Source organism: Sciurus carolinensis, chromosome 3 (assembly GCF_902686445.1).
Source record: "Sciurus carolinensis chromosome 3, mSciCar1.2, whole genome shotgun sequence".
Taxonomy (NCBI): Eukaryota; Metazoa; Chordata; class Mammalia; order Rodentia; family Sciuridae; genus Sciurus; species Sciurus carolinensis.
In genome coordinates, this window is record NC_062215.1 from 178,715,148 (window position 1) to 178,742,100 (window position 26,953).

General features: G+C 55.9%; 1 protein-coding gene across 8 annotated transcripts in view; it reads left to right on the forward strand.

The window, feature by feature from the left end:
• Positions 1 to 26,953, forward strand: part of Agap1 (ArfGAP with GTPase domain, ankyrin repeat and PH domain 1) — a 480,841-nt gene that overhangs the window by 173,830 nt on the left and 280,058 nt on the right. For all 8 annotated transcript variants that reach the window (XM_047543038.1, XM_047543039.1, XM_047543040.1 and 5 more), the window contains 3 exons: positions 9,300 to 9,385; positions 13,035 to 13,176; positions 18,594 to 18,728. In XM_047543038.1, the coding sequence (XP_047398994.1) occupies positions 9,300 to 9,385; positions 13,035 to 13,176; positions 18,594 to 18,728 (363 nt within the window). The remainder of the gene's footprint in view (positions 1 to 9,299; positions 9,386 to 13,034; positions 13,177 to 18,593; positions 18,729 to 26,953) is intronic.

Genomic DNA, 26,953 nt, shown 5'->3' on the forward strand with positions numbered 1-26,953 from the left:
AGTGCACTTTGGAGCTGTAGCTTCCGGGTGTTTGCGGACAGCCTGTCCACATGCTGTTGACCTCGCATGGAGCGCAGCATACTGGAGAGTGGCTTGGTTGTTCCTGTAGCACAGTTTCAAAAACAATTCTGTGTGAAAACGATCAACGCAGCCCCTTGCAGACTCCCTGGAGCCTGCCTGGAATAGTGCTCCTGCTTTGTCCATGTGGGTTTTCACTCAGGGTTCAGTTTGCACATCTTTAAAGTTGAGGGCCGGGGTCATGGTTTTCTGGGATTTTGCTGGCCCTTTGGAACTGCACATTCAGACCTTTCTGCATTTCAGGAAAATCCCATTGTCTTTCATCTTTGAAGAGTTTTCTCCTCCTTTTGCTGAGATCTGTTGTTGGAGATACCCCTCGTCCCTCTGTGGGGTTCCTTTGTGGTCTCCTCTGAACACTTTCTAACCTGGTGGATTAAACTGTCCGCTTGAGCCCTCCCTCCACGTCCCTCAGCTCCTGGCCTGGCTCTTCAGTTTCTCCCATCGCTGATGCTGCTGCCTGTCCTCCGTCCTCTCTAGACCTGGCTCTTGGTTAAGTCACGCTGGGCTGGCGTGGGAGGTGGTGAAGTTTCCTGCTGCTCTTGGGACTTTGTTGTCTCCTCCAGCGGCTCTGGCTTCTGTCTGCTCCCTCCATGCCCCCCTTTTCCTCCTGCGTGACCTTTGCACAAGGACGATGTCCTGACCTTTCCATTTCTCCTCTGCTTCTCCCCCTCGGCGTCTCTGCCCAGACATTCTCTCTGCAACACTGAGGCCGTCTTGACTTCACCAGGCCATCTGTTTTGGTCAGAGCTGCTCACTCGGGCTGGGTCCAGGCAGACCACGGTGACTGACTGCAGGAAGGTGTCCCTCTCCCATGTTCTCAGGCGGACTCGGGTTGTTGGGAGCTTCCTCCATGCTATCCTGTGATGGGAGAAACAGGTAGAAGAGACAGCCGTACCTTGAGAGCCCTGGACCCAGAAGGGCCAGGCAGTAACTGAGTTCCCCTGTGCCTGCCTCCACCACGGGCTCTACTGTCTCGACCACAGGACCTGGGATGCTTGTCACTGCCCCTGAGGACAGTGGCGCCTCCTAGGTGGGTTGTGTTCTGCCTGCCCCTCTGAATTGCCTTCTCAAGATGGCGGCTCGCTCGGTCTCCTCACCTGTGCCGGGCGTGGGTGTGTCTCATTCCCTGCTCACCTCCAGGGCTTCGTGAGCCCTGCTCCTCAGTGGGAGTCGGAAGAGGCAAGACCACGCTACCGCTCCTCTCCTCCCTCCCCACTTTGGGGTGAAGTGATCCAGGGTGTTGCTGGCTTGGGGTGGGAGTGGGACTAGAAGCCAGTCCCCTTGCTTGGTGCCCACCGGTGGTGATCTGTCACCTTCAGCTCCACCCCTTTTCTCATCCTTCTGGTTTTTATTCCCCTCTCCCATTTTATTAGGAATCATTAGGAAAGGGAATTCAGTCGCGAAGTTCTGACCTGCCTTCCTGACCCAGGACTCCTTCCCTCTCAGTTTCCCTTTTGTCTTACTGGGAACTGAGTTAAGTCCCTGAAGCCTCTCCTCTCAAGTCATAGCTCCGAGTGCCCCGCCCACAGAGGTGCTTAGCAGGCCTCACACCACACGTCAGGTCCTCACCCCCTGTTGGTACATCCTTGGACTAGCACCTTTTTATTTCCAAATGTTACATTTAAAAAAAAAAAAATTGGCAAAGCAAGTAAAATCTGATTCAGTTGAATTTTGTAACTAATGTTACCAATAAACCTTTTTTCCCAGTGTAAAAATAATATGTGGTCCAAAATTCCTTTTAAATGTCACAATGCAAAACTTTTCCAAAGCCCCAATGTTAATAAGTTACTGACTTAAGTTTTTTTGTCCCAGTTTAAAAAGCCAGAGGGATGATTTTTTTTTTTTTTTTTTTTTTAATTTGACAACTGAGTGGCGCACGCCTATAATCCCAATGATTCTGGAAGCTGAGGCAGGAGAATTGCAGGTTCAAGACCCTGTCTCAAAATAAAGGACTGAGGCAGTGGTGCACGCCTCTAATCCCAGTGGCTCGGCAGGCTGAGGAAGGAGGATCATGAGTTCCATGATCCATGAGTCGCCAGCCTGAGCAACTTGGCGAGGCCTTAAGCAAATCAGTGAGACCCTGTTCCTACATAAAATACAAAAACAACGGGCTGGGGATGCAACTCAGTGCTAGAGTGCCCCTGGGTCAACCCCCAGTGCCGGGAAAACACAAAGGCAGATTCATGATTAAATTTGTTTTATGTTCCCTTAGGGAGGGACAAGAGAGTTCGTAGTCCTGTTCAGTGTATCTTCTCAACCCCCTTTGCTTAAACATCAGGAAACAACATCTGCAGATATTTTTCCTGTTTTATCACAGCACAGAATAACAAAGGAGAAGGCTTTAGGTAGATTTGCAAAACACTTTTGTGGAAGTCACCGTCAGGCATGGCTGGAGGACCCCCTGACTGGCTCTTGGGCTGTGCCCCGCTCGTCACAGCTGAGAAAGTGCAAGCTCATCTGCAGCCCCCAGAGAGCATCTGCTGCCCAACGACCTCAGGGTCGATGCCCAAGTGCCCCTGCTCTTTCTAAAGGAAGGGAAACTGTGTGCTCTCAAGGGCAGTTTTACCCTCGAGAAGAATTTCCATCCTTGGCTTGTTTGTGGAAACGTGAGGCTAGAGGCCAGCGGTGACGAATGGAGGCTGCGGCGGGTGTCCGTCTTGTCCATTTTCTAAGTCAGCCATGGTTCCGGAGCTGTGTTGGCTGTGAGAGGGCGAGGGAAGGCAGACCCCCTGCATTGGACCCCACGGCCTCAGCTGAGGGCCCTGGGCCGTGCCTGGCAGCTGCCAGGCTCCTCTCCAGCTGGGACTGCGCCGCGCAAGGTCCCGGGCGGAGAGAGGGACAAGTAGCAGCTAGGCCTTCCAGGTCCGAGGTTTCCCCTGCAGCCGGCGGTGGGATCCTCGGCCTCTGAACCTTCCCTGGTGGATCGGGACGTCGGCAGTGTTGGGGTCACAGGATGTCGTGAGCAATGGAGGCGTCCTGGGGAGAAAGGTGCCCTGCACGGGGTGTTGGAAGCTGGCTGTCATCGCTGTCACTCTGCCGCTTGCAGAACTGCTAATGATACGTTAATAGCTTTGAGTCCAATTAGTGAAAATGATAGAACAGAAATGTCAAACATCTGCGGCGTGTTTACTCCCAACAGAGCGCCTTTTTTTTTTTTTTTTTGGAATAGGAAATTTCTGTTTGCTTCCCTCCCTTAAAGCAGAACTGGCAACATGGATGAGACACTTCCTGTGCCTCTGTGTAGACTGAGCTTGCGCTCAAAGGGGACCTCAGCACAGTAGCTCTTGGCTGTGCGATTGAAGTGCCAGAAAGAACCCAGGTCTTTGACCGACTCCACCTTCCCAGATGGTAAACTGGTTCCCACACCATGAGGCTCAAGATAGTAACCCTGAAACGGGTGAGGCGGGATGTTAAGGGACCCCTTAAGACCTCACAGAGAGACATGTAAAAGCCGGAAGAGCCCAGCTGTGCCCCTTCCTTCCTGCTGTGTCCCTCGCCAGCTTGCCCACTTCACAGCTTGGAGGGCCGTCTCTCCCACTGCTCCCTCTCTGCGCCACTGGTTGTAGGGGAAACGCAGACTGTGGCATTTACAGCTCGGGCCCAAGGGCCACAGCAAAGGAGCAGTGACCGGCTTCCTGGGAACTCCAGCAACGTGCCTTTGGGCGAAGTGGAAGCCTAGTAAATCACGCGTGAGGTTGCTTTCCCACAAGTAGCTGCCTCTCGGGGCGGAGAGTGCGGGGGTGCTGCTGGGTTGGGTGGCGCTTGGTCCCCACAGCAGTGGTGCTCAGACCTGCCTCTGCCCGTGTGCTGAGAGCTCAGCATGCTGTGACCTCCCATAGCTGGGAAGGAGCAGGTGTGTGGGGACCCTCTCTCTGCCCATCTTGTGGCACTGTTGTCACAGCTGTGGGGTCTTGGCTCCACCTTGGAGGGGGACGTGAGTACAGCCTTGCCTGTTCCCCAGCCCAGAAGGCCAACTGTGGGGGGCTCTGCAGCTCCAGGCTTGGCCTGCCTCCCACTGTCACCTGACCCCCAGCACCTGCTCATGGGTGTGCTGAGCCAGGCTTTTGTCATCATGGTGTCCGTCATGGAAACCAGGTTTGGGGAGACTGAAGCTACTTCTGAGAATGAATTGTCCTTGATGAAATTTAGGGTTACGTAATAATAATGGGCAGGCAGAGAAGATGAAACGTCACCCATGCAGCATCTGCAGCATGGGCCTTGGGCAAGGCTGTGGTGGACAGAGGGAAAGCACAGCTGGGCGAAGCAGACCTGCAGGAGGAGAGCCGGAAGTTCAATACCAGTCAGCCTTTAAAAAATCTACATTTAAAGTGAAATTGGATATAGAGTTTGGGTATGTCCTCTAAAATTGAGGTAGGAAAGAATATCTAATGACTGGGATGAGAAGGCGGGTTTGAATTTAAAATAGATCAAACATCCCTGATTGAAAGATCTGGAATCCAAAATGCTCCAAAATCCAAAACATTTTGCAAACTAACATGATGCTCAAATAGTTCCAGGTTTTGGAGCATTTTAGATTTTTGGATTAGAGATGATTTGCTGGAGAAGTCTGCGCAAACATTCCAAAATCCAAAAAGACTCTGATGTCTGAAGTAACTGGTCCCTGGCCTCCTGGCTGAGGGTACTCGGCCACACCAGGCAACAGGGCCTGCTGGGACCAGCCTGCCTCCCAGGAGCTCTTGCTCCAGGGGTTAACGTGGTTCAGGGAAACTGGGAAGGCAGGTGTCAAAGCCTGATTCTGTCTGCCTGTAGCCTGCCTCTCCAGGTCCCAGCGTGGACTCCAGCTGGGCCCGCTGACCGTTGGGAGCTCCCTCTTGTCACATTCTCAGCTCTCTAGTCTGGGTGCCTGAGCGTCTGCTAGAATGAAATATTAATTATGCTCTGTTTCAGGAGGGGCTCAAGTGACCACAGGGTGGCAAGAGGCCTTCCCGGTGGGGGAGAGAGTCCCCTCCTTGTCTGCAGCCCTTCCCCTGGGGTTGCCAGGCCAGAGCTCTGGCAGAGTTCAGGAGGGAGCCCAGCACCTCCCTGGGAGCCTTTGCTGGCTAAGACTCGGCACCTAGCAGTGCTGCTTCTAGACGGGACTGCACAGAAACCTGTTAGAGGACGTGAAGTTGCGGAGGCGCAGAGATGCCTGTGGGAGCAGGGTCATCCTGGCACCCTGCGAGAGCTGGACGCTGGTGCCCAGGGTCCTGCTCCCCGGGCAGTGGCTGAGGTGCGCTGAAGGCCTTGGGTGGAAGAGGATGCTGCCGTTGCAGGGGAACTTCGGCGTCCCGGGGACGCTCTGCCCCTACCCTCTTGCTTTGGAAGCGATCCAGTGAGATGAGCGTGCGCAAGGCAGGGTGGCTGAGCCTCACGGCGGGTGGACCAAGCAAGGGGCCCTGTGTCCTGGAGCTTGGGGAGCAGCTGGGCAGCCGGGCCAGCTGGGGCTGCCGCAGGGGGCTGCCCAGGGAGGCTGCAGCCCCGGGGCGAGGCCTGTGGGGCGGGCTCGGGACGGTGCTGTGGTGGGGCCCTGTGGACGTGGGGTGTCTGGGATGGACGGGGCTGGCAGCAGCAGGCTGAAGCTGAGAAGCTCGGCGGTTTCTGCAGACGTGAGATGGTGGCGGAGGTTTGCTTTGGTTCCGGAGCAGGACAAGCGCCTGGGGCTGAGCGGGGAGGGGAGGGTTCTGCAGGTCAGTCCTGCTGATGGAGCCCGCCATGTCCCCTGCCAGGTTCTGAGTGTGTTTCCTTGTTAGCCATGAAGGAAAGCCTGGTTTTCAGAGGACGCAGCGGCACAGGCGTCAGGGGGCTCTCAGAGCTCTCCCATCTGCTGAGGGCAGGGCAGGGGTGGGACTGGGCGGGAGAGTCCATCCCTGACCTCTCTAGCTGCCGGTGGGGTCCGACAGTGCTGGTGTCCCTAGGCTTAGAGATGTCAGCGTTTGTCTTCCTGGGCACCCCCTGCGCGTGGACCCCCACATGTCCCCGCTTTGGACTGACCCGCCTTACCAGTGTGCTCTCCGTCGTTACCTCTCCAAGGACCTCGTGTGCGGGAAATGTCAGTGAGGTCAGGGAGTCCCAGACTTCAACGTGAACTCCAAAGAGGGTGATGGTGGACGTGGCATGACATCCTTGTTGCCCCTTGGGTTGGAGTGGTCAGCCCTTGGTCTTTGGAGTGCCCAGCATAGTCGCCCGGGTCTTAAGCCACCTTCTGGAGCACCCAGGACAGGCCTCCCTGAGGCCTGGGAGGCTCAGCCCTTGCCTCCAGGATCCCTGGCTTTCCTCAGCGTCCCAACAGCCAGGAAGTCTGCCGTGGGAAGGATGTAGGCCAAGTGACCCAGGGGGACCCCGCAACCCCAGAGGAGTTCCGAAGTTTTGCCTTGAAATCGCTGAAGTGGCTTCAAGTACAGACATCCTCCCGTGATCAGAGGACCCTGAGACTGCTTCGGATCCACCGTTACGGGGCGACTGAAGAACAGGCCGCTCACCACTGAGGAGTCCCAATTCCAGAGTCTTTATTAAGCTGCCAGCTCACTGTCTCACGCGATGCCCCAAAAAATGGCTATTGGGAGAACGGCCCCGATCACAGGGTTGTAGTGTTCTTATACCAAAAATCACATCAATCATAAGTGTCTGTTGCTATGATTCAAAATTACAAACAACATCATGAGATCATTGACAGAGGGGGAAGTGGGTCAAAATGACCCTTACCTAGGTACAAACTAAAGATGGTTACTAACATCCACACAATCACCGTTCACATGGTACATTGTTTAAGAGCAATAGAGGTCAAAGGAGAGCACTTTTTACTACATAGGAGTTGCCATTGTATATTATTAAACATGTCACACCAAGTAACTGATGATGGGCACAGAGGTGGGGTGTTCCCATGGGAGAAGCTTACTTCCTACATAACATGGAGTCTCAGAGCAGAATGGAGTCTGTTTAGTCATTTCCCTTAGAGTCTGGCCTATGACATTCTCATGGAGCCAGATCTGTCAGCCGTTCACACACCCCTCAGCAGTTGGATTGCCTCTCGGGCAGCCTTACCGTGGCCTCCGCCAGCACTCAGGGACGCAGGAGAGTCGTAGGGAAGGTGCATGAACCCTTGCGCTGACCCTGTTTGCTTCCCTGTGACCCCAGCGAGTGTGACTCACCAGGTCTCTAGAATCTCGTTGTGAAGGAAGAGGTTTTCCCAAGGAGACAGACAGACGGCCTTTTCAAAGGTTATTTTTCGTAAAAGCTTGAGTTGAGCCCATCTCACCAGGAAGTAGCAGGTTCCCAGGCTCTCTTCTTTAAAAAGTTAAAAATGGGGAAATGGTTTTGATGTCTGTCTGGCCTCTGCTGGAAATCCTCTGGCAAGCAGGTCTACTCGTTAGGAGCTGGTTTTTGAAGAGCAAGCGGCGACCTTGGCTGGAATCGCGAATGACACTGGCTCCCCAGGGCTGCTCCTCGGGCTCCGGAGGCTTTAAAGGGGCTTTGTGTCACCGTGCCCCCCGTCTTGCTGTGCCCACCAGGATTTCGTTGTCTCCGCGGTGTCAGCCCCGAGGTGGAGCAAGGCGAAGAGAGGAGAGGAAGAAAGGCCAGGTCACGCAGCTGGTGGGGGCAGCCCAAGGGTGCGGACAGAGCGTCCAGCGTTGGAGTCTGTGGGCTGGACCTGAGATGGCTGTCGCACCTGGGCAGTGTCTGCCATGTGTCAGGTGTGACACAGCCCCACCGTGGAAGGGCGTTGTCCTTCTTTAACCCATGAAGAACCCACAAGTCAGGGATCTTAAGTCACTTGCAGGTTCTCCTGCAGCTGGGAAATGTCAGTGCAGAGTGTGGCCATCCCCGGCTGGTGCGGTGTCCTCGCTGTTCCTACTGTGTCTGCCGCCCTGTGTCTCTGCCGCGCCCTCTTCTTGGACCCCACCTCTCTTTGCAGTGACAGGGACAGCAGCATGAGACTTTGCTGCCATACTGGAAGGTTTTCCTTGTGTTGCACTACAGAGCAAACTACGCAGCAAGTAGTGTTCCCTGTTGGGTCTGGGTAGGCGTGGGTGAGAGTAATGACACGTGCGTGCAGGTGCAAGTGATCTTGAAAGCTGGCGTAGGAAGGTCAGCAAGCCCCCGGCCTCGATGGCAGCCCCCCTCTGAAGGGTTTGGGTTGGGATGGGAACTCTTCAGTGTTCAGCCTGCTGGGTACTGAAGTGGCCCCGACCTGGGATTCTGGGTGGAAGGTCCCTGCTGTCAGGAAAGCACTGGAGGTGACTCTGGGAGGTGCAGGGCCTGCACACAGCCTCTGGGGGTGGGCAGGGAGGCTGGCAGCATTGTCCTCTAGAGTTATCTGGAGTTCTGTGGGGTTCTGGAAGGCATCTGCACAGAGGAACTGACAGTGAGAGGCAGGAGGGGATGTACTGCTTTCTCAGGCACAAGGCTCAAGAGTCCCCGAGAGGGTGACTGAGTGGACTCAGCCCGGAAGCTCGAAAGCCCGTTTGTCTCTGGGGTGGCAGAGGAAGCCAGAAGTGGCCTGCTTCCTGCTGTGGAGGCCTGTGGTCCAGCCCTGGCAGCCTGCTCCTCCCATACCCCACGCCCGGCAGGGTCTCTGGTGGTCTTGCTAACCCAGTGTGGTCTCTAACCCTCTTGTCAGCCCGCTGCACCCTGTCTGGCTGTACGGAGGTCCCATCGGTAGTTCTGTCTAACCCGTGTGTGCTAGTCCAGCGTCCTTCCCTTGGTGTGACTCTGACCACGAAGACCCCACTCATGACGTTCTGTGTTTCCTCTCAAGCACTGGGTTTCCCTTGAGGAGAATGCAGGTTCTTAGCCCTGAACTTAGCGGTACATTGTGGACTAGGCAGCTGTCGAGCATGAAAAATTTGTCTGTCTTGTGCACCCAATAAGAGAATGACAATTTTAGTGTTCTCTGTTTCCCAGTGAGTGAGAATTTCCGAATTTACATACAAAAAACAAAAAACAAAACAAAAAAATCCCATGTTTCTCAGCCAGAGTGCCTGGCCTGGCACAGAGCCTTCAAACCGAAATGTGCTCAAGTTCTTAAAGACACCTTTTAAAATCTGAGTTCAGTTCTAAAGTTCAGTGGTTGTGGGAGACCTCTGAAATCCAGTCCGAGATACTCAGAGCCAGTTGCCCCCAGGCGGCCGCCCAGGGTGTATTTTTCCACAAGCGAAGCCCACGTCTGTCTGCCCTCCTCCGGCCCTGTTTTCCTCTGTAACGTGGTGTTCTGTGTGTGGCAGGTGGCAGGTTCAAGAAAGAGATTGTCGTTGACGGACAGAGCTATCTGCTGCTGATTAGAGATGAAGGGGGCCCCCCGGAGGCGCAGGTGAGTACTGCATGCCGAAACCAGTTCTGCCTTTCTCTTCTTCAGGTTCCGATTCAACAGGCTCTTTCAGAAATGAGACATCGAAACCCACAAAAGTCGGTCTGTGGGGCAGTTTTTTTCACATTCTGTCGTTTTAGGAAGGAAGGGAAAGCAGAGTCTGCATTGATTTGTCAGTTCACTCGAGAGCAGCTGGAAGTTGCTGTAGTTTTTCTGTTTTGTTTTTTTTTTCTGGGAATTGGTCGATCTCCAGGGCAGCGAGGTCATGCAGGAAGTCATTGGGTAGACTGGGAGCCCGCCCTCTCTCTGCTGCTGGTAAACCACGGGAGTTGGTGTCTCCGGCTCTTGGCCCACACGCGTCTCCCCTGAAAACTGGTCTCCAGCATGTTGTGATTTCTTAGAAAGATGGAAATTCTGGAAGCACAAAAGCAAGAGCATGGAAGCCCTCCTCCTCTGGTTTCCTTGTCCAGTGTATTGTTTTGCTTACCTCATACTTGCTAGTGTTGGAAAAGAGCCGAGGGCCAGTGACAGCCAGTGAACACGGTGCCCTCTGCAGCCCGCTCATTTCCCTGGCATTCTTTCTGAACTCACCTCGTTGAGAAGCTGAAGCTGAAGCATATAGTTATAAGGCTGGTTTTAGTGAGTGATGTTGGACGCAGGATTGTCACATGTCCAGGACACCACTCAGGGAAGACCAGGAGGATGCTGGGAAAATGTCACGGTCACCCTGTCCCATCAACCCCAGACACCAGCGATTGTGAGCCGCACCTGTGTTTAAAGAGAAACTGCTGCCGATTAAACTATGAAACTGCAGCAACAAGGCACAATCTGACCTCAGACATTGAATGAAAAATTTGCCACCTGAGCCATCTGTGAGCTCGATGACAGGAAGGAAACATCTGCCAACCTGTCGAGAGGGCAGGCCGGTCGCAGCCAGCTTGAGTGCACGTTCAGGAAACGTCAGTGGCTCACCATCGAGCAGGGTGAGCTGCGGCTGCTGGCTGGGACCATCCTGAAGGTTCGATGGTCGGCTTAGCACCTGGGACCAGCACTGTGCTGCAGGAAGGGCTCCCTGTGGAGGCCCCGCCCCAGAAGCTGGTATGTGGGAGACAATGGCAGTCTCCTGGGTTCGTGTCCCGCTTTTCCCAGACCAGGAATGTCCTCCGTTAAAGAACCAACCTTCGCAGTATTGAAACTCCAAGGAAAGTGTAGGGAAGTCTGCAGAAGCGCTGACTTAGTGGCTTCTGGGTGTGCAGGACCGTCCAGAGCAGTCAGCAGGGCCAGAGTCAGGAGCTCCCTGGCTGAACAGCGACAGAAGTGGTGGGCTGAGCAGGGGCGCCCTGGCCCAGCGTGGAGCCGGCCACGGCACCCGAGTGTTGCTAGGCTGCCTTGTTCCCCAAGAAACTCTTGAGGGGCTGGGGGTGTAGCTCAGTGTAGAGCGTGCGCTTGGTGCTCCCAAGGCCCTGAGTTCAATCCCCACGCCAAAATCCACAATGAAGGGAGAAGCCTTTTTCTGTGCTCTTATTACGAAGCCCACACCTAGTGCTTCCGTGTCCCCGCCACACCAGCAGGTGGATCACAGCATTTTGTCTCAAGTGGAATTATCCCTCAGAGAGAGAGCTTTGCCCTAATATCCATGGAAAGTGCTCCTTTTATGTCATTTAAAGTGCCTAGAATAACAAAGTGCCGTTTGTTAAAATGACGTTTCCTTCCTTTTAGTCGCTGGTCAGATAAGGAATTGCTTTACGGGAAAAGAGGTGGGGACGGTGGCACGAGCCGCTGCCTTACCGATTTCCTCATGGGCCTCTGCAGGCTCGCTGTGGCCGAGTGCTGCTGGGTGGGGAGCGCCCGGGTTCCTGCACTACATGTGGTGAATCCTGCGGAATCCCTGAGGCCAGCGGGGGCACAGCACCCTAGGATCTCACCCCACGGCTGGCGGCCGGAATGTGGGGTTGGGGTGGGTCCCAGGGGCCTCCTGCCGCCCCGCCAAGCTGTGGGTGGGGCCAGGACCCCCAGGAGGTCTCCGTGGCCTCTGACTGTGGGAAGGGGTTGACTCAGTTTCCCGAGGACCGATCTCTTACCCTGCACGTAGGCATCCTGCAGAAGGTCGCAGCCTCAGAGCTTTTCCCGGTGTTAAGTAAAGACTTCCATTTGGGGAGTTTCGAGATGGAGCCTTTCTTCATTGTTATGGGTCACTTCATGTCATCTGCCTGATAACAATGGCCTCTTGAAGGAAGTCGTAGGGCTTCTTATGGCTTCTGTAATCTTACGGCAGTGCAGAAACTCAGCCAGTAAACTGGCATTGTCTTCTTTCAAAGTGGCAGTTTCTCATGGGGAAGCCGTTGGAGTGGGTGGTTTCTGTTGGGTACTGGGGCAGCCAGAGCACACCCTCTGGAGAAGAGGGCCGTGTGGCTTGCATTTGCTCTCTGCGGAGGCTCAGTGGGGCTCAGCCTCCTGTTGGGGACAGCGAGCCCTCCTCCTGTGCTGGTGCCCGGTAGATGGACCTCTCCAGCTGAGAGAAGGGAAGGGGCTGCCCGTGGGCTCCCTGCAGGAGGCACTCTTTCTTCTCAGCTCTGCCCACGGTGCTTTGCTTCTAGTTCTTATTTAATTTCGAGAACTAGTGTTTCTAATGTCCCATTAGAACCTCTGGTTCCTAAAAGTTCTGTCATGGAACTCTTGTTCCACATGTAACTGAATACGTTTTTCAGTTGTAAGAGGTCAGAGTTGGACCTACAGAAAATCTGCCCACCTGTATTAGAGGCTATAACTTGGCCACACAATCTTACCAAGGGACTGTTGTTCCTCTAGGGAGGACAAACAGGATGTCGTAGGTTTGTTTCATTTTCCCTCGGAAAGAGGAGGGTCTTTGGTGCCAGGCAGATGGGCTCTGGAAGCCACTGTGCCCTCAGTGGTGCATGTGGGGACCTGGGGGCACCGCCATGCCATGCGCTGCAGCCTCCTGAGGTGGGGGCAGCAGTAGAAGTAGAAGGAGGGGCCGGCAGCGTGGCACGTCCAAGAGAGCGCGTGGTGTCAGGCCCGCTGAACGCAGGAAGAAGCGGAGAGGTCCCTTCCCCAGCTTTTGTTAGCTCCCTACAGATGGGTGATACTTCCCCAACAGGGTGACTTCCCCAACAGGGTGCTGTCCCAGTTTGGTGGCAGCACAGCCTTTACTACCTGAGGGCTGGGTGGCTGGTGGTGGGCAGGGTGCGGGAGGGTTTCTGAGCTGTGAGCTGGAAGAGGAGCTCCCTCAGCATGATGGCCTCGCCAGGTGCCCTGGAGGGACCGAAGGGGAGTCAGTGCAGGGCAGACAACCTAGGGCCACCCTGGGTGCTCATCTCCAGGCCCGGAGGTGTCTGGTCATCTGTTTGCAGGGCTGCGCTGGCTGGGCTAAGCAGAGGGCGAGCATTCAGGCACAGAGACCCCGGGAGGTGGTGCAGTTGTGCCACGTGGTCCTGGTGGGAACAGGACTCCTGAAGGAGCAGGGAGGCTCTGCACCTGAAGGACCCCGTGTGCCTGGTGGTGAGAGTGGCCACAGGCACCGGATGTCCTAGAGCTCCAGGCCGGCCTCCTGGCTGACCACGGCCAGCCATGTGTGCCCCACCCCGCTCGAGTCCCGCTCTGAGCCCCTGCTCTTGCCCTGCTCTCTCTGCAGTTCGCCATGTGGGTGGACGCCGTCATATTTGTCTTCAGCTTGGAGGACGAGATCAGTTTCCAGACCGTGTACCACTACTACAGCCGGATGGCCAACTACCGGAACACCAGCGAGGTGCCGCTCGTGCTGGTGGGGACCCAGGGTGAGTGCCCCACGTGGCTCGCCAAGGTGCCCCTGGCTCGCTGTCTACATCGTGGTGTGGAGGACTCTGAGAGTGGACTGAGGAGAAGTGACCCTGGGACTGAGTGCATGCAGATCCCATGAGATCACCTGTCACTTCTGACACACAGGCACACAGCACACAGCACAGAGGTACAACACACACAGACACACAAGACACATCATAGATGTACACACAGCACAGGAATAACACACACAGACACATAAGACACATCATAGATGTACATACAGCACAGGTACACCACACACAGACACACAAGACACATCATAGATGTACACCACACACAGACAACACACATCATAAATGTACACACAGCCCAGACACATAACACACATCATAGATGTACACCACACACAGACAACACACATCATAAATGTACACACAGCACAGACACATAACACACACCATAGATGTACACACAGCACAGATGTACAACACAAAGCCACATAACAGCAGATATACACATAGCACAGATATACAATACACATTGCAGATGTATACAACACAGATAGATGTACAACACACACGGATATACACACAGCAGATATACAACACACAGACACAACACATCACAGATGTACACACAGCACAGATGCAACACTGACACAACAGTCATCATAGATGTACACACAGACAACACATATCATAGATGTACCCACAGCACAGATAAACATGCAACACAGACAAGACAGATACAGACATGCCCATAATATGAATATGTGTGCATATGCACAACACCAATAAACATACAACACAGATATACAACATACCCACAATATGAATATACATGAAACATGCATATGCACAACACAGACACCACACAGACATATATACAACATGCACCATAAACATACACAAAATACACAGCACACCCATGCAAAAGACATGCAGCCCAGACATACAATACACATGTATAGCACACACAACACAGGTATGCATACAACACAGACACAAAGCATACAACATTCACGTAGCAGATACATACAACACACATCAGACACAACAGATACACTATGACACAGGTAAGCACATGTGCAGAGAATAGACATGTGCCACAACACAGACACATATACACAGATACACTCACAACACCCACAATGTATACACACATCCTGAGTGCTTTAGAAAATAGAAAATACATTTTAATTCTGTTGTATAAAATAATTCATCTGCAGATCTAACCTTATAAAAATAAGCTGTTTTAGCTTTCAGTACACCTTTAAAGTGACACATGCCACGACACGTGGCAGGTTTTGTCCTGTTTGTCAGTGTCTCGGGGTCTACCTCTTGGCTTCTTCATATCGTGGTCCAGAAGTGTGGGGTTGCTGTGGGCCTACCGCTTATTTCCTTGTAGGTCACCAAAACTTAGTCTCTTGGAACAGTGACCGTCGCGTGGCACCAGACGCGGCCCTTGCTCCTGATCACAGATGCTCTGTCGTGCTGGGGTTCACCACTGGGGTCTAAGTGAGGCGGCACCTGGGTTGATTTTGCAAATCAGATGAAGCTGACTAAAGCGGCTTTGTCAGACGCATAGGTAATTTAAAAATACGCGTGTCAAGAAAGGTCGTGTCCCCCTTCCTTTGTGCTGTGTAGCCTACTGTTGGACTAGCAGGACCGTGCGCCCTTCACACACTGATGTCAGGGGCTCCAGTTGGGAAGCACCTGTGTGGATCGTTCAGGAACGAGCCGTGTGCTTGCTGGGCGAGTTGTGAGCGAGCTCAGCAGTGCGGGGTTCTTAGCAGTTGGCCCTCAGCCTCTGGGTTCCAGATCCACAGATTCCACCAACTGTGGATTGAAAGACCGTTTTGAAATCGTCTTTCCTGAACACCTGCAGACTTTGATCTTGTCCCTGGCCTTGACCTGCTCTGCGCACCAAGTCAGAGTCCTGTGCCCTAAGCCCAGGGTGCTTCCTGTGTGCTGGCGAGGAGGGTTGGCACTTGTAGTGGCCAGCACTCTCATTAGTGAGACCTCCAGGGGCCTGAAACCTGGTAGAAGAGCATCTTCGTGCCTGCAGCACCCTCTTGTGGTCCCTGGGAGACGAGGACACACCTGTTGGAAGCCTTGGTTCGGCCTTTCCTTGGTGAGGGTTGGTGACGGTGTCCTGGGCATCCCGTGGCCTTTTCCTATGTGCATCTAACTCAGGCCACTCTCACTGCCCAGCACCTCCCCTGCCCACTCCCCCTCCCACCCCGCCCCTTCCTCTGTCCAGTGGCCTCCCTTCTGCTGTCTTGGCATCTCTTCCCCTGTGGCTTCTGCAGCTCCGGGTTCTTGGCAGTTGGCCCTCAGCCTCTGGGTTCCAGATCCACAGATTCCACCAACTGTGGATTGAAAGACCGTTTTGAGATCGTCTTTCCTGAACACCTGCAGACTTTGATCTTGTCCCTGGCCCTGAACACTGAGGTATGGCAGCTATTCATGTGCCATTCACCCTGCACTGGGCACCCTAAGTGCTCTGGAGGTGACCTGAGTCGTTCTGGAGGACGACCACACTCTGCAGTGCCCTCCGGGCCTTCGCAACCACCCAGACACCGTCCAGGGAGATCCTGGGACGCGCCCTCTGGGTACTGAGGGCGACTCTGGCAGTGCTGGCGTGTTCCAGGCGCCCGTCCCGTTTGAAGTGGGCCTCATCTCACGCAGGTTCTGCTGGAAGCTGCCCCGGAGGCGGGAGATGAGCTCCTCTCCAGAGGCTCCCCAGGGTGTTTCTGAGCAGTCAGCGGAGGCCGCTGGGATTGGGAGACTTGGGTTTAGGACTCGGGCTACCTCCTGGATGTGGACTTGAGGCAGTTAAGTTCCCAGGCGGTGCGGGAAGGATCAGAGTTGACGCCTGTGTTCTCTGCCTGCACCCCAGTGTTTCTGCTGGTGGAGTGAAATAGAGCGAAGTGAGACCCAGACTTTGAGGGCACATGCCCCTCGGTGTGATCTGCCATGACCGGGTGGCCCGAGACACAGCTGTTAGGGCTTTGGTAGGGTAGCAGGAATTCGGGGAAGGCACTGGGGGTGTCTGACGGTGGCTGCTTTTGTTCCTTATATTTCAATATATGGCTGATTTAGTGAGGACCTGTTTGGGCTGGCAGAAGCTCATCCTTCCCTGCCCCGTCCCTGAAGATAAGTCTGTCCCTTTGAGCCACCTGACCTGGCTAAGAAGGGCACAGCCGTGCCTCCCCAGGTCATCTGGGTCCAGTGAGGCGACTGAGGACAGCCACCAGAGACTGGGGCAGCCGTCATGAAGTGGGAGTCCTGGACTAACAATTGCAGGTTGGAGCCACAGATGGGCACCCGGCCAGGGAGCCCCGTGGGTGGCAACCCTCTGGAGGGGCTTGGGCTGCATCCCACTCAAGCACTCAGGAGGCTGCGGTCACACTTCAGCTGCCCTCCTGGCCCAGCCACAGCCCAGGTGTGTAGGAAAGTTAGGGAGGTGGCTCACCTGAGACCCTCCGGTCCTTCACCCACCTCACCAATGGCCAATACTTGGGGCCTGGGTGAAGGAGGCTGGGGCGAGTGTGGGTCCCCAAGGGCATACAGGGGGTACCCCGTGCTACGCACCCCAGTCTCTGAAGCCTGTGCAGCTACTGAGCTGTGCGTGGCTGCTGGCACTGGAGACCAGACAGGAAGGTGGTACGTGAGGGCCCTGCAGTGGCTTTAGAGGTGGGAAGGAACCAAGGAAGGACCCTGCTCATTGGCCCAGGCTGCATGGCCCAGGAGGTCCAGGGCATGAGGCTGGGCACTGAGCACGGGAGGTCAGGAGCTGTGTGGGCCTGACCGAGAGCCGGGGCGAGCCGGGGCTGCCTCATGCCTGCTAAGCAGGATGCGTCCTGTAGACATGCCATCAGATTGATGAGCCGGGGAAGCCAGTCTGTTCAAAGCCGCAGGGTCAAAGTGGAATGAACAAACGAGCCAGTGTGGGACTGAGCCCGCAGGGCAGTGTGGTCGAGAGGTCACAGGTGGGCACGGTGCACCCGTTCAGAAAGCAGAGCTGGCCCTCCACCCAGGACAAGGTGCGACGGAATTGTTGGGCCCCAGCTTGAGATACTGGATAGGTGCCTTGTGACCTCTCTTCAAGTTACAGTTTCTAACTTTTCCACCGTTTTCCTAATATGTTGTGAAGTCCGAGTCTGATTTGCTGATCTACAAAGTCAGGGAGGTAGGTGGAGGTGTCCGGTGACTCCACGCCTGACACTTTGGGAACATGGTTGAGCGGGTCTCCCTTGAGCAGAGTTGGACTTCTACCTAGATATTGAACTACCGGTATCAGTTCAAACTCATTCCACAGGCTAAGAAATAAAACAGGGGCAGAGGAGAGAGAGGGATGGGTGGGTGACCCATCCCTCCACAGGTCTGTTCTTCAAGTGCACTTCCCACCCCCAGCAGACAGGACTCCCGAGCGCTGAAGGGCTTGTGCTGCGGCTGCTGTGCCAGGGGAGAACCCCGGTGGCTTAGCTCAAGGGCGGTGCGTTGCTTTCCTTAGCGTAAGAGCATGCAAACCCCCTGGAAGAGGGCAGGTTAGCAAGCGGTCTGAAAAGTGGTCACCTCCCGCGTGTGCACAGTGGCCCCTCCACGCTGGCCCTCTGCTGGGTACCGGGCGCGATGGCAGGGCTGAAGAAAGCAGGTATTTCTCAGGAGAGGGGTGGCTGGGGCGTCTGCTGCTAACCCCCCAGCCTGAACCCCCCTGTAGGTTGATGCCACAGGTACCCTCCAAGTCTCCTGGGCCCCTGAGTGGCCCCAGTCGAGCCTTGGTGGCTCACACCCCCTCACAGTGCCGCGGGGCCGCTGCTCTCCCTCCCTCTGCCCTCCTGCCCTTGCCCCTGCACCTCCCGGATGCCTGGGCACTCCCCCACCCCGGCTTCCCAGCGGGCGTCTGGCCACCCCTCCAGGCGCACCTTCCCAATGGCTTCGGTAAAGCCACAGGACCGCCTGGACTGCCTCATGTCCCACGCACGGCCATTTACATTCCTAGTCGTCCCTGTACCTGGCCATCTAGAATGTCACTGCTGGAGAACAGACTTGTGTGTGGGGGTCGGGGCCACCCTGCGGGGAGAGAGGACCAGGCGCCTGGCGCGTGCCCGTGAGCTCTGAAGCAGTGAGGGTGGTTGCTGCCCACAAGGTGACGGGCAGTGGTGGCCTGCGACGTGGCTCCTGGGTTCCCAGCGTTCCTCTGGAGCCGTACTTGCTCCTTGCTGCTGCCTCCCGCTGTTCCGGACCTGGGTTCTGTTGCGGCCTCAGCCGCCCTGGAGTCTGACACTCGTACCTTGGGCTCAGCGGCTTTCCTAACGCGGGTTCTTAAAGGAGCTGTGTCTCCCCCGGGTCAGTGGGCTCTGAGCCTCGCGGGGTCCTGGGGTCACACGGTCACCCTGCTGTTACCCTCTGGTCTTCCGTTCCAGATGCCATAAGTTCCACGAACCCACGGGTCATCGACGACGCCAGGGCGCGGAAGCTCTCCAACGACCTCAAGAGGTGCACCTACTACGAGACCTGTGCCACCTACGGGCTCAACGTGGAGCGGGTCTTTCAGGATGGTAAATACCGCTGCCGGGACCGGCCGCTCTGCCTCCCAGGCGGCACCTCGGGGACAGGCCTGTCATGGGCTGGGTGGGTCCGCCGGGGCAGGGCTGGCTCCCATTCTGTTCCGCTGCCAGGAGAGACAGGAGACCCCTGCCTTAACAGTCCTGGGGTGGACTGCGCATCGCCCTCTGCCCTCCTGGGCGGAGCCAGCGTCCTCCAGCTGTTAGCTGTCTCCAGCCCGTCGGCCTGGGGTGGCGCCATTTCCCCTCTGGTTGCTGGTTGTGCGGCCGGTCCTGTCTTTAGGAAGGGTTTAAATGTTTGGTTGGGCTGTGAGGAACGTGAACTGGGAGAAGGGTCAGGGTGGGGCCAGAGTGCGGCCCAGCGCCGAGAGCTGTGGGGTGCCATGCGTTCATTATTGGGCTCCCACTTGCAGGAGCAGCCCTGAGTCGGACGGGAGCGTCCCGGGGAGCCTCGGCTTCTACCAGGGGTCTCACTGGGATCTGCAGGCGGGTCCCAGGTATCAGTTACAAGTGGGAGTGTGGTGTGGGGTGGTCTCCAGCGCTGGGTCAGGAAGGCCTGGGGAAGGTTCTCATAGAGTTGCAGTCTCGAGAGGGGTGACCTGGCCAGGGTTCCATTTCTGATGAGTGTCTTGGGAATTCAGTCCTGGGCGCCCCGTTCCTGGTTTAAACCCTCAGAGGCAGAAACACGTCTGTACCCCCTGGTGTGACGGGATTGTCAGAGAGCAGAGTGGGTCAGCCAGGCGTGGACCCTTGAGGGACTCCTGGGCTGTGCAGAGGTCATCGAGGCCTGCACTGACCCTGCCAGTACTGGTGCAGCGTTCACACGGGTCCCTTGGTCCCCGCGTGGGCCGCCTGAGACCGCTCAGCCCTGCGGCTCAGTCTGCAGGTGAGCCTGAAGGAAGGTGAGCGCCGTGGCGAGGTTCTAGGGTCTGAGCTGCATGTTCCCGCCCCTCTTCTGCAGCCAGACTCCCCCGGCTCTGCGTCTCTCCTCCCTGCCTCTCAGGCGATTGGTTACCTCCTTTTCAGCACGTGGTCCCATTGGGTCCTTCCTTGCTCACGGTTCCTTATCACCTCTCCCAGTGCCCATTCTGCAGAAGCTGGACTGCCCCGAGAAGCAGCTCAAAGTCCCTGGGGTCCCACTGCCCACCCCCTATGACCGGCCCTGCCAGGAGTGTGTCCTGTGGGCAGGCACCAGTCACCTAGAGGACTGTGAAGAATCACAAAGGAAGTGCTGGGCTCCTGAGAGGAGGCCACCTCAGGGCCTCGTTCCTGTCCAGGGTTGTGTGGCCTGTGCCCTGGAGCCATCTAGTGAGGCATGTCGAGAGGAGGAGCCCTAGACCAGGGTGCAGGCTGCGCCTGGCTGGCCGAGCGGCTGCAGCGGACTTTCTGCAGGTTGCTGGTCCCTGGCACAGTGATCAGAGCTGACTTGTGGATAAGTGTGTTCTCCTCCATGGTGTTTTACTTCTTGCATTTATTGTGGTTATAAATGTGAATTTTCCTTTATTTCCTTAAATACCTTAAGATTAATTCCAGGGAACAGCAAGATTACAGGGCTCTCCTGCCAAACATCACATCTTAGTTCATTCTGGCTGCTGTAACAAATTACCCTGGACTGAGGTCTTAAACAACAAAGATGTCCCTCAGGTCTGGAAGCTGGACATCCGAGGTGGAGGTGTGGCTAATCTGGTCCCTGGGGAGGGCTCTTCCTGGCTTGCAGGTGGCCCTCTAGTGTCCTCTCAGAGAGCAGGGAGAGGAGGTGAGCTCCCTGCCATCCCTGCCTACGAGGGCACTGATCGTGAGGGATCCACTCTCAAGCCCTAATCACCTCGCAGAGGCCCACCTCCCGGTACCCACGAGGGGGCCGAGGTTCCAGCATGGCGGTTTGGGTGGGTGCAGACCTTAAGTCTGTACACCTCCGAATGCTATAGATGTGCCTGGCAGTCGCCTGTGCTGGAAGCAGTTCACTGGCATCTCCAGGTGGGGTACTGGTGAGTGGGGAGAGTTGGGTTCCAAAGGCCAGGATGTCAAGATACAAAGGCATCTCTGTCCACTCATCACTCACGGCCACCCTCCAGTCACACTGTGCCTGTGGCCCACACTGTTCTCTGGCCACACTCCCAGCCCTTTTTAATTTTTTGAGACAGGGTCTCCCGAAGTTGCTGAGGCTGGCCTTATGATCCTCCTGCCTCAGCCTCCCAAGCTGGGAGTACAGGCGTGTGCCACCGTGCCTGGCAGCAGTGTTGTTTTATGTATGGGTTCTAGCATGCACGTTGATGTCAGTTGTGTATGGAACTTAATATTCTTGGATGAACATTCTGAAGATTGTAAACACTTGTTTAATCTCGATTCAGGGCACATGTTACCCACGCTACGCTAAGACACACTCTGCCTAGAACCTTAGCCATTCACCTTCCTAAGCTCATGTTCACAGGGTGGTGGGAAAACCTAGGTGTACTCTTAGGCCAGGTCACAATCCACGTGAAAGGTGCAGGACAGATGGTCATCTGCTGCCTAATGGTTTCCGTGGCCAGTCTAGTGATTTTCTATAGGAAGCCTTTCCTCCTGGAGTGGGACAGTTGCTCATGTCAGAGAGTGTTTGGATCCAGGTCACCAGGGTGAGATGGGCTCTGTGTGCCCGTTACCAGTGCAGCCATGGCCTTCACACTCACCAGGGCTTCCTCTGATGACGGGCAGGTGCACACCTTCTGGTGCATGGCACATACCTGCAAAGGTCCTTGCTGATCTTTACCCCTTCACCCCAGCTGGTGACAATTGTATTGTGATTAACATCCTGAAAAAGCACTCTTGGCCATTCCAATGGTTCTGGTCCTTGCCTGGTGATCCACACACTGGCCAAGAGCCCAAGCTGGAGGGGCTGCAGGACACTCCTGAGACTATGGGACAAGTTGGGAGCTTGGTTTTCTCTCTGTCCTTTGATCCCAGAGGTTGAGACCCTGGTGCACAAAGGGTTCCACTTCACGCTCAACATCTGCGGCCGCTCCGCCCCGATGACAGGAGTGTCCAGCACCAAGGTGGCTGCGTTAACGAGCCTGTTTGTGCAACCTAACTGCATGAGCCAGAGCATCATTAGGGCGGCTGCCTTGGCAGGTTTCTCCTCAGCGCTGCACCATCTTGCACGACGCTGATCTGCTGACGCTGCCGTCCTTTGTTTACGCTGCTTAAGGGACGTGTCAATTAGGCCTGCTCTGATCTTCTCAGAACCGCCGTTCTGGCTGTGTGGTGGCCCATTGTATCGTTCATGTTTATTGCTATTGTTTTTCTCCTTTATTATGTGAAAACTTAAATTAGAATGTATGTGTGTTACGACCTTATTTCAAAACTAAGATTTTCTTCACCTTGGAAAACCTTCCACCCATGCGTGTATACATGGCCGTCAGTGTACGGTGGAGCGTGGGCAGTGCTTCCTTCGTGGGCTGTTACGTGTATTTCGTCACGTCTGATGACTCACATTGGAGTGGCCGCTGAGGGCTTCTGATGTAGGAGAGGAGCTCTTTAATCAGGCCCGTTTTGCAGCTGGAAGCCACATTGAGGTGTGCACGTCCCAAAGGCATGTGGTGTGGCCCAAGTCCAGGAGCCAGCGCTTCCAGCTTTGCCCACGCTGCTCACTGTCACCTGTGTCCATCACTGGCCATGCCTCACTGCCCAGCACGCTCACTGCACCCTCTGGTGTTGAAAAGTTGCGTCTCTGAGGCTCCCCAGGACAGGTGGGCAGGGGCTTTGCATTAGGACCAGATGATGAGGGTTCGCGATGGTGGACGCCAGTGGAAGTTAGGACCTGCAGGTCGGTCCAAGACCCCACCCTGCCTAGGGCTCGCTGCTCCCCCTCTGGCAGGCGGCCTTGCCTGGCATCGGGCCTTGTTCTGCTGTAGCCCCTGGTTCCTCGCGGGTGCAGAGTGGCCACAGTGACTGCTTTTAGGAAGCGCGGTGTCGCCAGTGCTCCTCCTGTGGGTCTTCAGACGCAGTCGCCCTGAGGACGCGTTCTCAGGTACCGGGTCCAGTCACAAACTGCGGAGGTGACGTAGCGATGTGGCTCCCTCTCCTGTGATGAACCGTACGTTAAGAAGTTTTTCCTTTAGTATTTGAAGAAGTTTGAGCTCAGAACTCGTCCCGGTTGCCTTGCTGAGCAGGCCCTAGCAGGAGTGCAGTAAGTGCTGAACGCACGAGGATGAAGCCGGCTCCCGCGCCACCCGAGTCTCCCGTCTGTGAGTTGGAGGTGATCCTGCATGAGCAGCTCCAGCATTGTGAGGAGTGTCCTTTTGATGATCTCACGTGGCACGTGTGAGCGCCGCCCTCTCTCCTTCAGGGTGGCCTCGTTCACCTCCGGTCTGTTGACTGTTCAGTGGACTCAGGCCAGGCTTTTAAGGAGGAACTCTCTTCTCAGCTTAGCAGTTGATTCGCCTAGAACCCCCCATCCAAGGGAAGCAGGTCTGGGTGGGGATTTCCCCCTTGGCACTGAGGCCCTGCGCCCCAGCCTGCAGCTGCTGCCCTGCGGATGGTGGGGGAGCGCCTCCTTCAGGAAAGATGCTTTGACCCCGTTGTTGGTCACAGTGTGCCCCAGGTGTCCAGGGGCAAAGGCATGGTCAGACCCTGGATTGTCACCCCCTGAACAGGGTGGCGCCTGGCGGGTCTTCAGGTCGATGGAGGGGATGCTTGTCCCTCACTCACATTCTGGCCACCAGACAAGCAGCGCCCTCCGCCACTGTCCCCACACCACGTGGGACCTCGCCACTTGCCCACAGCAGTGGGGCCCCTGGACTGGGCCTTCCAAGCCATGAGCCAAAATGCACCTTTTCCCTTTATCCGTTGATTGCGAGGCATTCGCTGCAGGGATAGAAAGCGGATGGACACCTCCTCTCAGAAACCCTGGGTGACATCACCGACGCTCTCTTCCAGGTCGAGGCCCTCAGCAGAACCTGGAGGGTTGAGCCCAGCACTGTCACGGGGTGGAGCGGGGCTCTGGTCTTCTCTGGCAGTTTCTGGCCCCCGTCTGGGCTTGGTCCTGCCTTGCACTTCTTGCATGGAAGCACGGAATGTGCCTCGCCACTCACGTGTACACAGAAGTGCCCAAATTAACTCTCCTGCTGCCAGAGTTAGGCCATTAAGCGCACCGTTAGCGAATGCTCTCTGCTTGGATTTTCTTGTTAAGTCTCCTCTTCGGCTCACAGAATTAATTTTATCAATGACACAGGAAATGGGTATTCTAACACGCGCCCGCAGGCGCACCATGGCTGCATTGCCCCAGGATTCTCTAATGGCTTCAGCCGGCTTGAATTAGCTTGATGTATCATTAATGCATACAAATGGCTTTTATTTTTGTTCATAATCTGTTCATAATGCCACAGCATTCTCTTTCTAATGTTTTTAAAATGATTAAAAGCTGATGTACGTTTTGACCTACTTAGCCCTCCACAGAGTCTCTGATCAAAAGCTTAGCAGAGTGGGACCTTGTCTTTGCCCAGCTGCGTGGAAGCCCCCGGTTGGTAACACGTTTTCCCATGGAGGACGGATGTGTCCACCTTTTAGCCATGCACTGAGGAGCTACTGCAAAGGTCAAGGTTGGCAGCCTGAACTGGTTCAGTTCATGAGAGAAGCAAGCAGTCCTCCCGAGAGGTTGCCCTTGTGAGTTGCGACCTTCTCGGGCAGAATGTCTTGCGTGGTGCTCTGAGGGTGAGCCTGGCCAGAGCGCCACGTGGGGTCAGGCTGGGAGGAAGTGGTCGGCATCCTGAGGCCGGCTCTGGCATTGAGGCCGGCTTTGCACGTCCAGTCAGAGCTGTTGGAGGTGCCGCGTAGTTCCCAGCTCCCTTGTTAGTGGTCTCCCTGGTTCAGTCAAAAGCAGGCCGTGAAGAGAAGATCACACCCGTCAGAAAGAGAAACGCCTGATGAGAACTTTGAGGGGCCGGTCAGGTCTGGAAGCGCGGCACAGTGAAGGGAGAGGGGTTTTTAAAGGACATGAAATGTGGAGGAAGAAACCGTCCGTGGCTGCCGCCTGGCAAGGGTTCCTGGTGGGGCCTGGTGCACAGGTGCTAGCCACGTGGGGAACGGGCCGCGCCCGCAGCTCCACCGCGCTCCTGCGCTGCAGTTGGTGACCTTTGCACCCGTTCCTTGAGTGGATGGATGTTTTAGCCCAGGCCCCGTGAGGTGTTTGGTTGCCATTTTCCTGATTCACCTCCTTCGGGATGGGCGCTTCCTGCGTGGGCTCCTCCCCGGCAGTGTCCCCCTCCCGGGCCTGTTCCTTAGGACCCCTCTGAAGTGAGATGGCTGAGGCAGTTGGGGACTTGTGCAGTTTTAAGGCGTTTGATGTGGGGTGTCGAGCAGCCACCGAGGGCCTGTCCTGTGCAGGTGCCCTCCCACAGCTGTCCTTCCCTGTCCCTGGCCACACTGGGTATTTTCAGTTCAAAATCTTTATTGGTTTAGAGATGAAAAAAGTCAGACTCCATTTTACGTGGTCTCTTAACACGAAAGCGAGCTCACCTCCCACAGCCAGTTGCTATGGCGAGAGACAGCAGTCCACGTCTGCAGGGGACTGGCCTGGGCCACCGAGGGGAGCACGTGAGGCCAGGCTGTCCTGCTGTGCCTGCAGAGGGGCCTTGTGGGTGCCACCAGCGGCCTGCCGAGGCCAGCACGGCCCGGCCCTGGGCTGCAGACGGCACTGAGCGCGGCCCAGAGGTCCATGCGTGGCGGGGAGCCTCGGGGAGCTGCGATGCTGAAGTGGTGCCCGCCTCCATACTCCAGCTCCCCTGCCGGGTCCTTGACGTGCTGCCCGTCAGGCTCCAGGTAGATAGATATCTGGGGCGAGGCCACTCCAGGGCTCTCCCCCAGCTCTGCAGCTGCTAGCTCTGACGGGCTCGAATCCCCCAGAGGAGGGCCAGGGCCGCCGCGGTCACGGGGCACTTTCTGGTGGCCACAGCCTCAGCAGACTCCTGCTGCTTGTGTTCCTCCTGGTCTGCCACCCCAAACGTCCATCTGGACAGGTTTTGGGTGGGACCTGGCCCACCCGGGCTGGTGATGCCCCACCCCCTGAAGCACCCCCATTTGGTGAGCATGACGTCTCACCACGTTACTCTGTCTGAAGTGTCAGGACGTGGGAGCCTCACTGGGAGCCACTGCTGTGCCACTGCTGTGTGTGTCTGGTTGGAAACCTGAGCAGGCCTCCCTTGGCTGCCCCGTCCTCCCTTGCTTGTCCAGGGACCCCTCCCAGGATGGGTGTGATCGGGAGCACGTGGGCGCTGCTCGGCTTCCTGGCTCAGCTGCCACAGGGCTGGACCCCTCAGTGGGCACACGTGCTCAGACACATTCACAGCAGTCTAGAGGAGGAGAACCTAGAACAGCATTCGCCCGGGCCCCTGGGCTTCCCGCTGCCGGTCAGCCCTGGTGGGGGCACAGCAGAGCTCCGGTGCCCAGCACTGCCCTCCCAGGCAGTGTGACTTGCCCCAGCGCGAGCCCCGCAGCCGCTTCCCTTGTCCATGTCGGCCTCTGCAGGGCCTGCATGTGCTCCTGAGTACGGCCATGGCTCAAGCTGGATGTTCTGGTCCGTGAATTTCAGAACTTTCGGAAAAATCCCTCATATTTAATTTTGTAGGTCAACTGTAAGAAAAAATGTTGACCACCAGCAGTTACCTGGATGCTACGGAGTACTTCGTCCCTGCACCAACATTCTGCTGGTAAATGAAAAATCAGGTGGTACCTGCATTTAAATTTGTTCCTTGCCTGGCCTGCAGATTGGTAGGATTTTAGAGCTGAAGGGCCCGCAGCCATGTCTGACTCATCTCCTCTCTTCTCCCATGAGACTGGTCCCACCTGCTGTGTGGTAGCAAAGCAGTGGCCAGAATTTAGGTCTACCTCCTGGTCGAACAGTTTTGCCTGTTTCTAAGTGTTCCATGTAAAAGCCTCAATGACAGTTTTCTTTCTGCAGTGCTGGGATCGAGCCTAGAGCCTCACGTGCTGGGCGAGCTCTCTACCACTGAGCTATCCGCCCCCCCCTTAATTACATTTTAAAATCTGGTGCTGAACCGAACTGCTTTCAGTAAACGTAAGCCTTATAACACCAGCGTTCTTGGGATAAATGCAGCACTTGGCCAACATGTTAGGTTTCCCGGAGGTTCTCTAGTGAAAGCTCATCCACGCAGTCACTGTTCACACATGATACTAAAGGTGGGTAGTTGATCTTCGGGTCTGTGACGAGTTCTCCAAAAATGACA